General features: G+C 35.6%; 1 protein-coding gene across 11 annotated transcripts in view; it reads right to left on the reverse strand.

Moving 5' to 3' along the window:
- The window catches only part of CSPP1 (centrosome and spindle pole associated protein 1), a 195,678-nt gene that overhangs the window by 89,383 nt on the left and 91,066 nt on the right, over nucleotides 1-15,229 (reverse strand). For 8 of the 11 annotated variants that reach the window (XR_009053644.1, XM_057734126.1, XM_057734124.1 and 5 more), the window contains 3 exons: nucleotides 5,327-5,430; nucleotides 4,580-4,603; nucleotides 1,090-1,170 (listed from right to left, as the gene is read on the reverse strand). Coding sequence is in view for 10 of the 11 variants with exons in the window: in XM_057734126.1 (XP_057590109.1) it covers nucleotides 1,090-1,170; nucleotides 4,580-4,603; nucleotides 5,327-5,430 (209 nt within the window). In the remaining variant the exon portion in view is untranslated. The remainder of the gene's footprint in view (nucleotides 1-1,089; nucleotides 1,171-4,579; nucleotides 4,604-5,326; nucleotides 5,431-15,229) is intronic. The other 3 variants (XM_057734132.1, XM_057734130.1, XM_057734127.1) reach the window with 1 other exon arrangement.

Here is a 15,229-nt window from a genome sequence, read left to right on the forward strand (position 1 = left end):
CATTCTTGCCACATTAAAATAAGATTTACTACGTGCTGAAGTCCAGATAAACACATGAGGTCTCTAATATGAGGGAGCGGCTCTGATTATGAAACACCTCCACTTTAAACTCGAGTAGTTACTTGGCTTAGATGATACCTTCCTGGGAGTCATGCCCCATTTAAGTCCCTGAATTCTAGGTTTGCTTACTAACAGCAATCCTAGAAAATCCAGGTGCACTCTGCCCAAAGCATTCATAGATAAATCTCTGCCACTAAGTACATGAATGTGTTTGCCAGGAGGTCTGTCATTAGCATGTTTCCAAGATTTGACCAGGTTACCTTCCTACTTTCCTTCTCAGGGACATCACCTTCCTCCAGTCCCCCACCCCACTCCTGGAAGACCTGCTTCTAACCATTTCTTTCCCAAGTTTAAGGAAAGATCCTTGTTATATTTTAAACATAAAAAGGTAAAATTATCATAGAAACTAAAATATTATAAAGGTTCTGTTCAAACACAAATATGTTGCATTAGGAAATGTTCTTAAGCCCTAATACCTTCAACATCAATGAAATAGCACAATCTAAAAAAGTATTAAAAGAAGCAAGGCTGTCTTTAGAACTTACTGTCCGTTTGCCTTATATACTATGTCATGATTCTGATCTAGCTTGGGAATCTGAGTTTCTACAAGAGGTGTACAGTGCTTAATCACTACCTCCTATTCAGATTATGTACATGTATTTGTGATAGGAACACACATTCAAATAGTCCCAGATGTCACCTACATAAAAGCTCAGTATACTCTCCCATCCACTCATCTCACTGATAATTGTGTCATATACCATGAGCTTTATAGCTTAGAAACCAATGCTGAAAAAAATGAATTCTGAATATTCAATTAATATACTAAAGAAATATATTGTATTACATGGTTACAAATGTAACATTCAAAAACATTTTTTAAGCAGCACTAAAGACTCCACAGATTTTGAAAAAATCAAGTATGGGAAATGATGTAATCTTGTTTGCATTTAAATCAAGAGTATGTTCTTTTATGATTTTGATGCCTCATAAAACTGTTACCCACAATAACTACTCCTATCCACCTACCTTGGCAGATAACCTCTCACCAATAGGAAGAGAAACTCCCAGAGTAGATGGATCTGTTTCACTCGTGGATAGAAAATTTTTCTGTATATATACACATTAAAAAAACATATTACCTAATTGCCTTTATAAAATGTTTCATAATTGTATCTTTACATTGTATATTATTAGATTATACAGAGCAACAGAATAAAATGGAGATGAAGATAGAAACTACAAATGTATAGAGACTATATCAAAAGTAATTAGAAAAAAGAATTTTCTGATTTCCCTGCAATTACATTAGTGGATATTTAAATGCCAGCAGACATAAACTATGAACATTATTTCTTTACGTGCCTCTCCATTCTTGCTCATTAGGTATAATTTAGGTAATGCAGTGTGGCAGACAGAGCATCAGACTAGGAATCCAAAGACCTGGGCTCTAGGACCACCCCCAACACTTCTCAGATGTGCAACACTGAGCAAGTCACTTAATCTCCCTGATGTAGACTTTCTTCTTCTGCAAAATGAGAATGGTATCTGCTCTGCCTTACCAAAGCTGGTATAGGATCAAGGAGGATAAAAAAATGTAAAATCTCTTTGAACACTATAAAACAAACACAAGGGATTTCTAAAAAATTACACAACCCCCAATTTTCTGGTAATGTTCCTTAGTAGTCAAATAATCTGGAGAAGTTACTTTACTTCTCTGCCTCTGTTTCTTTGTAAAACAGGAATAATGGCATCTACATCACTAGGTTATGAGGATTAAATCAATCAATACTTATTAAACGGTGTAATTCCATGCCTTTTATTTATTCATGAAACAAGCAATTATTGACCATCGATTACTTTCCAGTTACTTTTACAGGAGGTAGGGAGGCAAAGATAAGCACATGTTCCCTATATTTAAGAGATATACAATTCAGCTGGAGAAACAAACAGGGAAACAAACAACTACAATATAATGTACTACAATAGAGTTCCATTCAAAACATTATGGGAACAAAGTAATTACTAAAACTGATTAATAAGGTTTCATTAAATCTGAATTTACAGATAAGTTGTGCTACAAAAGTTAATTCTAAGCTTATTTGTCAATGGAAACAATATGACACATGACTAGATCCCTGAGTTAGTTTGATCCCTATATATCAAAGTATACTGTAAACCTAGCCATTTTGTAGAATTATACATGTACCAAAAAATATATTCAGAGTTCTTATCTTGAGCATATAGAGATATTGCATCCTTACTCCTTCATTAGACAATTCCCTACTCCCAACATGGGTTCATGATGATGTTTGTACTTTTCAGTAAAATGAAAAAAAATAAATAAGGACAACATAGTGAGCTTTTCCAAAAAGCTGAATGTTAATCATTCACTTATTCATTTAATAAATATTGAGTGCCTAATATGTCTAAACTGTTTGATACATCTGGGGCTCATCAGTGAAGAAAAAAGATCCTTGCCTTCCTAAAGCTTACATTCCAGCAGGGGAAATTGACAATAATGAACATAATGAAGAGTAACCATATGGTATGTTAGAAGATGGTAAGTGCTGTGATTAAAAAATAAAAAGAATAGGCTACAGGTAGTACAGGTTCTAGGGAATGGGAGTGGGAAGAAAGGAAATCTGGACTTTCCTTTTAGACAGGTTCAACACAAGACACCCACTAGATTTCTAGGTGAAAATGTCGAACAGGCAGCCAACTAGAAGAGTCTGAGGCTCAGAAGAGAGGTCTGGGCTGAAAATACAAATTTACTGATTCAGTTTAAAAACTGTTCTTTTGAGAATATGTTCTTTTTGTGTTGTCAGACGGTTAAGTGTCTTTTATTCTAAAAACCAGAAAGAAGGTGGTAGTTATTTCTTTTAGTGGCTCTTTTGGCAAAAGTTTAAGATTTGATTATTTTTTAACTTAAATATCCATGCAATCCAAAAGTGTGGAAGCCACAAGGGAAATCCAAAAAGAATGGGACTTGGAAACTGTACATATTCCAGGGGTCAGGGAAACCACTGCAGCTACCTCCCCATGTCCTATGTAATTTTCTTTTTCCCTTGCTTTCTTCTCCACCCCCACCTTCTCAGATGTCAACCAAAAATTGTCTCTGTCATATTAAGGACTAGTGTTCCTCTACCACAATTATATTCTTAATAATCCAACACCAAAAACTCCTTCACATCCCTTTGAATTTAAAGATTTGTGCTCCTTGATTCTTCTCTTTCATAAAGGCAATTTCTTCTTATACTTCTCAATGCTATTCTTTTTTAAAACCTTGCATCTATAAAGCAATGTAAAATCCGCAAGTGAAAACAGTAGATACCAGAGGAAACCCCACCCAATACGTAGCAGTAGGAAGGGGAGAGGATAACCAGGCACAAGGCCAGGGAGGCAACTGAAACATGAAAGACTTCCTGTGTCACACGAAGGAATTTGGATTTTTTTCTTGAAGGCAGTGAGGAAACACTGAAGAATTTAAATCGGTAAGAACAGGATCATTCTGGAAAGCAGCATGGAGAAGAGACTGAAAATCAGTGCAAGGAGATCAGTCAAAAATCTGCAGCAGTAGTTTAAGACAACAAGATAAGAGTGTCTAACTGTCCTAAAGTAAATTTATCAAGCTCCTCACACAGATATAATGTTTCACCACTGTCTATCACATATCAAATCAAAAATCTACTGTCTTCTAATCTATCCTATTCTATCTACATCATTATTTCTTATTACCCTCAAAAAAAAAAAGTCTACTGTAAGTCAGGCTGATAAAGCTAACACATCTCACTCACACAGCTTAAAGTCTGCCTGCCCACCAAGTCCTTCTTCGTTCTACTACTCTCCATCTGAAAAGCTTCCTCTCCTCCGTTCACCCTCTACAATACCCAAATTCTACCTACCTTATAACGTCTTACAAAATAATACCTTGAGGCCTTTCCTGATCATTATATCTGTCTTGTTAAGAGTTATCACTTTCTGAATTGTTTAAAAAGTGTTGGCTGAATGATTAATAGGTGTGTGAGATTCATTTTAAAAACAGTTTTATAAAACATCTTGCTTTCCAATATAAATTTACAAATGTAATCCACAGGTTTGGGTGCAAAAATATCGAGTAATCCAGACTGACAACACACGGTTCAAAAATGTCTTAGAATATCTTGAATATTCTATTATTTTACTAATCTTAATGTGATTAGCATAATTATAATTATTTTGAAGAACAGAAACTGGCATGGCATGCTGAAAATAAATAGATTTACAACAGCTGCAGAATATTTCTAAAAGATGCATAAGAAAGTAAAAACAAATGCAAAGCAGGAATCAAAAAGAATGCTTGATTGCATTAATGGAAACTTATAATGTACAGACTGTCGTTTTGCTAAAAGCAAGGATCCAAAATACAAAATAGCGCCATTCAAAAGTCTCTGAATCACAAATGAAGCTATTTTATTAGTTTGAGAACAATATCATAAATGCAAATGATTAAAGGAGAACATTTTGCAGGCAACCCTACCTTTCTTTTTGCTTGTGTAATACCCTAAAGTCAAGGGAAACAAACCATTGGTAAAATGTATTCAAAGTCCTTTCTCTCTATGTATAAACCAGAATAAATAAGAGACCATTTATATACTTGGAATAAACATTAAAAAGTAGAAAAAAACTAAAGAATATCTTGAGCTGACTAGAAACATCATGACTATTTAGATATGTTTATAACCTAGTAAGTAAACTGCATTTTAAAACTTACAATAAATCATTAGTTTAGCTATTACATAATTTAACAAAATATACTTAAAACAAGAGTTCCACTAAATAGATTAAACTATAAAGCAAAGACTGGGGGTTAAGAAAATATGCTGAATGAAGTTTTATAAGTTTAGCTCATAGGAAAATAATTAGCAACTAGAACTCCATATATCATTTTAACACATGGCTGAGGGAAGGGGAGTAGTAGGAAATCATTCCTGGGCTATTTTAAAACACAACAACTTTACACAAAACATGAACAACAAGAATTTACAATCTCATTTAAAACTGGAACCCAATGCCACAAGTGTGTGTTAACACCGTGGCACAGTTCTCAGCACCCTTTTTTTTTTCTATCAATGTCATACAAGGCACTTAACTTTTGCTACAATACCCCACTGCCAGATAACATTAAAAACCTAAAAGTTAATGCATATGACTAAAACCTTAGGAAAACAAATTTAGGAAGTAAATTTTGCAACATAAAAACAAACTCGTTAGTAGAACTCATTACCTGAGTAAGGTAGCGTCTGTAATCTTGCCGCAATTCTTCTTTTAGTTTATGTTTCTTCCGTTCATAGTCTTCCCCAAGTGGTAAACTTAATCCATAGTCAATTCCTGGAAAGAAAAAACTTCTTAAGCAATGTAGCTCAATTACAACCCAATCTCAATTTTAATACAAGCTCCTGTAACAAAGCAGGGTAAGAAGGAACACAGTCATGATGATTCTGAGACTTGGATCAGGATAATAAATTTTTTATTTGAAATGTTTCAGTAGGTAATACATTCATGTAATGGAAAATATCCCTCCCACCCATGAACTCCAGCCACCCAGTTCTCCTGCCCAGAAAAACCAACATTACTGTATCTGTCTCCTTCCAGAGACTTTTTACACACCTATAAAAAGATATCTTCATACTACTGTGTGTGTTATATTTACTTCTTCCCCTTTGGATAAATGGTCCTGCATCGTTTGCCATCTTGCTTTTTTTTTTTTTTTTTTTTTTTTTTTTGGCACACAGGCTTAGTTGCTCCGTGGCATGTGGGATCTTCCTGGAGCCGGGATCGAACCCATGTCCTCTGCATTGGCAGCCGGATTCTTAACCACTGCGCCACCTAGGAAGCCCAGCCATCTTGCTTTTTGAAGGACAGCAAAATTAAAGCAAAGAAACACCTTACCTAAACCTTTACTTCTTCATTTAATTCTACTGAAATTTCTTTTAAAATACCTACAACTTTAACGTCTGTTATTCAGTCTGCAAAAATTAATGTGATTTTTTAACATATAAGAATATCCATGTTATAACATAATTTTTTAAATTTTATTGAAGTATAGTTGATTTACAGTGTTGTGTTAATTTCTGCTGTAAAGTGATTCCATTATACATATATATATATACTTTTTCATATTCCTTTCCATTATGGTTTATCACAGAATATTGAATATAACATGTTCGAAAAAAATTGTTAGGGCCATGCATGGCTTAGGCTGAAATTTCCAAAAACTTTTAAATTTAAGCCACCAATTCTGATTTCATACAAATGGATATTAATTTTTACTGTGGTAAAGCATACATGACATAAAATTTACCATTTTAACCATTTTCAAGCATACAATTCACTGGCATTAAGTACATTCAAAATGTTGTGCAACCACCACACTATCCACTTCCAGAGTTTTTCCATCATCCCAAACAGAAACTCTAAAAAAACCTTAGTTTTTTGGGTTTTTTTTTTTTAATTATTTATCTTTTGGCTGTGTTGGGTCTTAGTTGCTGCACAAGAGCTTTCTCTTGTTGAGGCCAGCAGCGGCTACTCTTCATTGCAGTGTGCAGGCTTCTCATTGCGTTGGCTTCTCTTGTTGTGGAGCATAGGCTCTAGAGCACAGGCTCAGTAGTTGTGGTGCACAGGTTTAGTTGCTCCACAGCATGTGGGATCTTCTGGGACCAGGGCTCGAACCCATGTCCCCTGCATTGGCAGGCAGATTCTTAACCACTGCGCCACCAAGGAAGTCCCAAACCTTAGTTTTTTAAGAAAAATATCCATTTTGAGTAGGATTTCCTTACTCAAGAGTTCAAAAATCAAATTATATTTTGGGGTGATGACAACAGTGATGGAGACACAGCTTGTAAATACACTGAAAACCACTGAATTGTACAAGTTAAATGGGTAAACTTCATGTTATATAAATTACATCTTGATGAAACTTAAAATCAAAGTACATACTTTTAAATATATTTAATAGTAAAATACTATATCAAGCAGCACAGATATCAGACTAGTATTTCAATTTCTGAAGCCCCCTCAATGTTTTTAGTCCTCCTATACAATTCTATAGCATAAAATATTATTTCTGAACAAAATAAAAAGTTTCCTTAGAGAATCAGCTACAAGAAATATAGATGAAATAACTGACTATAGGTAATAAACCAACAAGGATATTATCATTTTTTGTGCCTTATTCCTCACAATGCAGCTAAATGATGGAAACTTATCATGACTGTGTCATATCACAGCCTTATTACATCACCAAAATACTTCAGGGGCAAAAAGGCCAAAGTAGTATAAATATAAATGGATGTCTACTGATTTTTATGCAATACTAAATACCCCTTTCTACCATAAACACCCAAATTCTCTTCATAAACATTTCTAGCCTGTTTAACTACTGATGACAGAGGATATAACAGACAATTCTTTAGAGACACCTCTCACTCATGCTCTCAACTCTCTTCCAAAAGAGTCTAAAGCATCCCATACACTTGGAACTTTAAATCATCCTAGAAAGGCACTCTTTCCTCACAAAGGAAATTTAGAAACCTTATTTTTAAAGATATAGAATTTAAGCCTAAACAGAAAAATGGTTTGATTCTCACATTCAGAATGGAGTATCATATATGAAATTAAACTATAAAATCCATGAAGGCAAGGTCCATGCTTTATTCAATTCTATAATTCCTGGCATACAACTTGTACTCAAAAAATGTTCACTGAATAAACATGTAAATGAATATATGAAAGAATGCCTGAGTAACAGGAAGGATAAAGAGAAGAAACACTGTTCTTAGTATTTCATTTCTGCTTTTAGTACTCTGATTGCATAGAAAGAGTAAGCATAATAACTAGTAACCAGAGTTACTATCTCTAGTTACACAGGGTCACAATGGATGCTCTGTTGTGTCAAGGTGGAAAGGAAAACAATGCTACAAGGATGATGCCCTTCCCAACATGCTCAGCTTTCCTACTCAGCGGAACAAGTAATTTACAGCTTTGTAAGTCATGTGTTTAAGGTGACTTTTACTGCTGATTTTCAACTCTGCTTGGTGGGTTTATGTGGAAGAAAAGAAAGAAAAATCTGGTTCATTTTCATCTATAATTATTGTTCATACAAAGTTCAATTTTATCATTATTTGCTTTTTACTATTAATTCCAATAGTATTTGTAATAATTGTCTTAAAACACAAGAAAAGTACATAATGCCTTTGAAATTATTTAAATTTTTATTAATTAAATGTTTAGTCAACAGAAAATACTAACTTTTTAATTCTTATTTTTGTCATCTGGTACCAATATTTTATGGTATTAGAGGTAGGCCATAGAAATAAAATTAAGAACTGTATGGAACAATTTAAATATTCTGTTCACTTAAAACTAAGCATTAACAATGGCATCCTAACTGGCTTAATGAGCTGAGAAATATGGTGAGACTTACTTTTTCAGAGCAGCTGTCTTCTGATGGTTCTAGTGGCAAGTAAAGCATTAGTGTCATCTTAGGGTCATCTGAAGTGATGTCACTTCACCAAGTACAACATCAGTGACTCTAAGTTAACATTATGTTTCAGAACTACAGCAATCAGAAATATTTGGTTTCCATAGTAGCTGTAGGTTAAATATTTAAAACTACAGGGTATAATCTTTTTAAAATTAATTTATCTTCTGACATAGCACTCATAATAAATATTTTACAATCACTTAGTTTCTTCTTTTCATTATTATATTACATGAGAAAGTATTATGTAAAAATAATCAAAGGACAAATTATAGGAAATAATAAGCCCCTCCATAAGCAGTTTACGTATCAAGAGATGCGACTACTTTGAAGAAACACTGAACTCAAACTTCAGCTATAAAGACATTCTTACAAAAAACCCATTTGACTTGTACTTTTTAATCTCAAGAGGTCATGGTCACATCCCTATAATGTAAGTCACAGAAGTGGTATCTTCAAACGCACAAGATCTAAGCTACCATATACAGCAAAAGAAGAGAGGGCTATAAACATGTGTGCACAGTCTAGTCATGAAACTGTATGTAAGAAACTGCATATATACAATAGAATATTATTCAGCCATAAAAAGGAATGAAACTGAGTTATCTGTACTGAGGTGGATGGACCTAGAGTCTGTCATACAGAGTGAAGTAAGTCAGAAACACAAATACCGTATGCTAACACACATATGTGGAATCTAAAAAAATGGTACTGATGAACCTAGTGGCAGGGCAAGAATAAAGATGCAGACATGTGGGAAAACATTCAGAAGTCTTTCTGAAACCTTGAAAATGTTACTAAAAGTAATTAAAGTATGTGGGCCGAGCAACTGGATGCAGGATGTCCTGCTTGAGCAGCGGAGGAACTAAGGGTGCTGGGTGTGGAGGCCATGGGGGCATAGGCTACCATGGAAACAGAAAACTGACCCTCTCTAGGGACGCAGCCCCTTCCTCACTTGCACACCTCATATCACCCTGTTTGGCCCGGGAGGATGGCTGGTTAGCCAGAGACGGGTAAGATTCCTCAGGGGAGGAACAACCTAAGACCGGCAGTCACAGAGGGGCCAACAGGGGTGGGGCACAGACCCTTACTCCTTCTGAGAGAGGTCTCCTGCCCCCAGGGCTGCTTTGCTCTCCACGCCCAGCTCAGATCCGGACCCAGGAGGCAAACAAAGATCACTGCCCCAAAACATGTGAGGACTTTGTTTGTTTACTTCCAAGATAACCTTGATTGTGGGAGGAAACTGGGAGTGTGAGAACCTTAGGCTATCTTGCTTCTGGAATGCCCCAGAGCTCAATAAAAGCAACTGTGGGATGAATCAGCGAGGCTCTTGATCCTAGAGATCTTGATTCCCCCGGTCCCATCTTTCTCTTAAATCTGTGTCTGTGTTTCTTTAAGCTTGCGGTACCCGTCATTCGCCCGGAGTCGCAGAGCTGGTCTGGCACAGAGAATGGACTTGAGGACATGGGGGGAAGGGGAAGCTGGGGGGAAGGGGAAGCTGGGACGAAGTGAGAGAGCAGCACTGACATATATACACTACCAAATGTAAAATGGATGGCTAGTGGGAAGCTGCTGCATAACACAGAGAGATCAACTCAGTGATTGGTGATTACCTAGAGGGGTGGATAGGGAGGGTGGGAGGGAGGCTCAAGAGGGAGGGGATATTGGGATATATTTATAAATACAGCTGATTCACTTTGTTACACAGAAGAAACTAACACAACATTGTAAAGCAATTATACTCCAATAAAGAACTGAAGAAGAAAAAAAAGAAAGAAAGAAAGAAAAGGAAAGAAAGAAAAAGAAAGAAAGAGAAAGAAAGAAAGAAAGAAAGAAAGAAAGAAAGAAAGAAAGAAAGGAAGGAAGGAAGGAAGGAAGGAAGGAAGGAAGGAAGGAAGGAAGGAAGGAAGGAGAAAGAAGAGAGAGAGAGAGAGAGAGAGAGAGAGAGAGAGAGAAAGAAAGAAAGAAAGAAAGAAAGAAAGAAAGAAAGAAAGAAAGAAAGAAAGAAAGAAAGAAAGAAAGGAAGAAAAAGAAACTGCTGAACAAGAGAGACTGCTGGAGGACAAGGTTGGGAGGATCACCGATTCTCCTGCTATATAGTTCTGTGTTCTTTTTAATTTTTTTATCATGTGCACGTTTTCCTTTATTTCTTTAATGGAAAATAGAGGGAAAAAACCCTCAAATAGAGCAATGCTCTGGTCCTTATCATTGAGCCAGGAACTATATTTCAAAAGCAGTGCAGAAAATCTATGAATGCTGGGGCAAAATATATTTATGTATGAAAAAATGTTGAAAGTATTAACTGCATAATTTCATCTATTAAAAATGTGTTCAAGATATAAAACACCAAAATCAAAGGAATTATGCTCAACCAGTCTAGGTGAAAATATTCAACTTCTCTAAAGAAGAGAAAGGATTAGGAGATGATCTTTGAGGTATGATAGAACTAAATTTAAAAGACTAATGGAAGCATTTCTCATTTATGGTTATTTAACAAGAAAATGAGCCAGTAAGAGAAGTCTAAGAATTTTTTTAAATAAAAGAATCATAAATACTATGCCTATAAATGGTTTAGGGAGATGGAAGATATCATTTGCTTTTACAGATCATTTTCAGCTGATTCTTTCATAATTTCATAAAATATCACTAATTCTAACAAATTCCTTATCAAGGAAACCATTTCATCAGCTTATATGGACTAAACCATGTACATGCTGTATCTAATAAAGAATCTGGCTAGCCTTTGTCTCTGGTTTCTGGGAGGTAAATTCTGAATTCTGGGAACTTTCTGAGTGATGAGAGTGTCTTTGTTACTCATGATAGTTCCCAAAACATACCTTTAAGTTAATACTAATAAGGTGACTCACAATGAGCCCCTAGATAGTTTATGCCAAAGAGATGACACAGATGGGGACCAGTCACACCAAAAAGATCAAACATGTAACCGGAGGGTTGGAACTTTTACCCATGAGACATCAGCCTGACCTCAGGAAAGTAGGAGGTCTGGAGACTAAGCCACATGGACAATGATTCAATCATTCATGCCTATACAATGAAACCCCAGTAAAAATTCTGGACACCAAAGCTCAGGTGAGCATCCTGGTTGGCAATACTCTATACAGTCATATATTGATGTGCTAGAAGGGTGACACATCCCTGAGGCTTAGAGAAGCTTCATGTTTAGACCCTTCCTGACCTGGCTCTATGCGTCTCTCCCTTTGGCCAGCTGATTTGTATCCTTTTACTATAATAAAACTGTAATGGTAAGTATAGCACTTTCCTGAGCTCTGGAAGTCATTCTAGTGAGTTATCAAACTTGAGGAGGTGGCAGAAACAGCTGGTCAGAAGTGAGTATGGCCTGTGGACCGCAAACCTGCAGTTGGTATCTGAAGTAAGAGAAGTCTTGTAGATTAAGAATTGCGGAAGTCTTATACTTTCGTAAGAGGTATAAATGGTGGAAGAAGCCACAACGGATAAGCATTACCCATGCATGTCAACATCATCTAACAGAAATGAATTTACAAAATCATAAAAATGCAGTGGTACATGACAGCTGTGCCACTGACATGACTTTTACAATGATTAACAGATTGTCTATTAATAGACTGTCTTCATTGGCTAAAACAAATATTGCCAGTTTATATATTACTGATAGCTACTATGCTTAATTACTCAAAGTACAATGTCACAGAGCTTTAATTCAACCTATAATTTTACTTATTTATTTATTTAAAGCTCTTTATTGGAAAATAATTGCTTTACACTGTTGTACCAGTTTTTGAGGTACACCAAAGTGAATCAGCTATATTTATACATATATTCCCATATCCCCTCCCTCCCTAACCCAGTCCTCTAAGTCATCACCCATCATCCAGTTGATCCCCCTATGTTATGCAGCAACTTCCCACTAGCTATCTATTTACATCTGGTAGTGTACATCATATAATTTTAGACCAGTTTGTTTTTTAGACCAGTTTGTTTTATAATTCCTAGATGAGACCACTTAAGGAAAACTGTTGCCAAATTATTTTACATTTTCCCTAATGTCAAAAATTAAGTATTTGGCCTAATCTTAAGGCCACAATTATTCAGGCAAGAAATCAGTAACTGAATGTTACTAAGGTACAAAATTAGTCAAATTATACATTATTATTTACTAAGATTCAATGTGCATCAAAAATAATTATTACTTCAGCTGGCAATAAAAGAAACAAACCATCAAAATTAAATTCTACACATCTAACAGAATTGTTTATTTTTGCAATGGGGACCTTCATTCATTCATTCGAAATATCTTCCCTAAGCACCAAAGTACCAGACATTGCGGTAGGCAATGGATATGTAAATGGCAGGAAAGCTGGCGTGCCACTGCAGTAAAACAGAGATGAACAAGTTCAAAAACTATTCTTCAAGGGGAAAGCCAATCCCACAGGAGTACAAGACAGGAAGAGCCAAAACAATCTGGTAAAAGAAATAAAAGAGTAAAACCAACACACAGGAAACAAGAAGCCACTGAAAGGTTTGAAGCAGAGACTAACACAATCAGATTTGGGTTTTGGAAGGATATCAAGAGGCAATGCAGAGACTTAGAGGAGGGTAGACTATAAAAAAAAGAACGCTAGAAAAAAAATCTAAGTAAAAGACAATGGAGGCCTACAGAAAATAATCTCTGTGGAATTAGAGAACAGTACACTTATTTGAGGTTCAGGTGTTAGAATCAACTGAACTATGTAATTATTTGCTATCATTACAAAAAGGAAGCATCAAGGATGACCATGCAGCCAGCTCACTAAAAGTGTGACAGGAACTTTAAAGTAAAGACTATTAAAAGAGACAAGGAAGGACACTACATAATGATCAAGGGATCCATTCAAGAAGAACATATCACAATGGTAAATATCTATGCCCCCAACATAGGAGCACCTCAATACATAAGGCAAATGCTAACAGCTATAAAAGGGGACATCAACAGTAACACAATAATAGTGGGAGACTTGAACACCCCACTTACATCAATGGACAGATCATCCAGACAGAAAATAAATAAAGACATACAAGCTTTAAATGACACATTAGACCATCTCGATTTAACAGATATTTATAGGACATTCCATCCAAAAATGACAGAATACACCTTCTTCTCAAGTGCACATGGAACATTTTCCAGGATAGATCACATCTTGGGTCACAAATCAAACCTCGGCAAATTCAAGAAAATTGAAATCATATCAAGCATCTTCTCAGACCACAACGCCATAAGACTAGATATCAATTACAGGAAAAAAACTGCAAAAAATACAAACACATGGAGGCTAAACAATACACTACTAAACAACCAAGAAATCATTAAAGAAATTAAAGAGGAAATCAAAAAATATCTAGAAGCAAACGACAATGAAAATACAACAACCCAAAACCTATGGGATGCAGCAAAAGCAGTTCTAAGAGGGAAGTTTATAGCAATACAGTCCTACCTTAAGAAACAAGAAAATTATCAAACAAACAACCTAACCTTATACCTAAAACAATCAGAAAAAGAAGAACAAAGAAACCCCAAAGTGAGCAGAAGGAAAGAAATCATAAAGATCAGAGCAGAAATAAATGAAAAAGAAAGGAAGGAAGCCATTGCAAAAATTAATAAAACTAAAAGCTGGTTCTTTGAGAAGATTAACAAAATTGATAAACCATTAGCCAGACTCATCAAGAAAAAAAGGGAGAAGATGCAAATCAACAGAATTAGAAAGGAAAAAGGAGAAGTAACAACGGACACCTCAGAAATACAAAAGATCATGAAAGACTACTACAAGCAACTATATGCCAATAAATTGGATAACCTGGAAGAAATGGATAAATTCTTAGAAAAATACAATCTTCCAAGACTGAATCAGGAAGAAATAGAAACTATGAACAGACCAATCACAAGTACGGAAATTGAGGCAGTGATTAAAAATCTCCCAACACACAAAAGCCCAGGACTAGATGGATTCATGGGCGAATTCTATCAAACATTTAGAGAAGAGCTAACAGCTATCCTTCTCCAACTCTTCCAAAATATAGCAGAAGCAGGAACACTCCCAAACTCATTCTACGAGGCCACCATCACCCTGATACCAAAACCAGGCAAAGATGTCACAAAAAAAGAAAATTACAGACCAATATCACTGGTGAATATAGATGCAAAAATTCTCAACAAAATACTAGCTAACAGACTCCAACAGCACATTAAAAAAATCATACACCATGATCAAGTGGGGTTTATCCCTGGGATGCAAGGATTCTTCAGTATACGCAAATCAATCAACGTGATACATCATATCAACAAATTGAAGGATAAAAACCATATGATCATCTCAATAGATGCAGAAAAAGCTTTTGACAAAGTTCAACATCCATTTATGATAAAAGCTCTCCAGAAAATGGGCATAGAAGGAAATTACCTCAATATAATAAAAGCCATATATGAGAAACCAAAAGCCAACATCGTTCTCAATGGGGAAAAACTGGAAGAATTCCCTCTAAGAACAGGAACAAGACAAGGGTGTCCACTCTCACCATTATTATTCCACATAGTTTTGGAAGTTTTAGCCACAGCAATCAGAGAAGAAAAAGAAATAAAAGGAATCCAAACTGGAAAAGAAGAAGTAAAAT

This window comes from Hippopotamus amphibius, chromosome 5 (assembly GCF_030028045.1).
Source record: "Hippopotamus amphibius kiboko isolate mHipAmp2 chromosome 5, mHipAmp2.hap2, whole genome shotgun sequence".
Lineage (NCBI taxonomy): Eukaryota > Metazoa > Chordata > Mammalia > Artiodactyla > Hippopotamidae > Hippopotamus > Hippopotamus amphibius.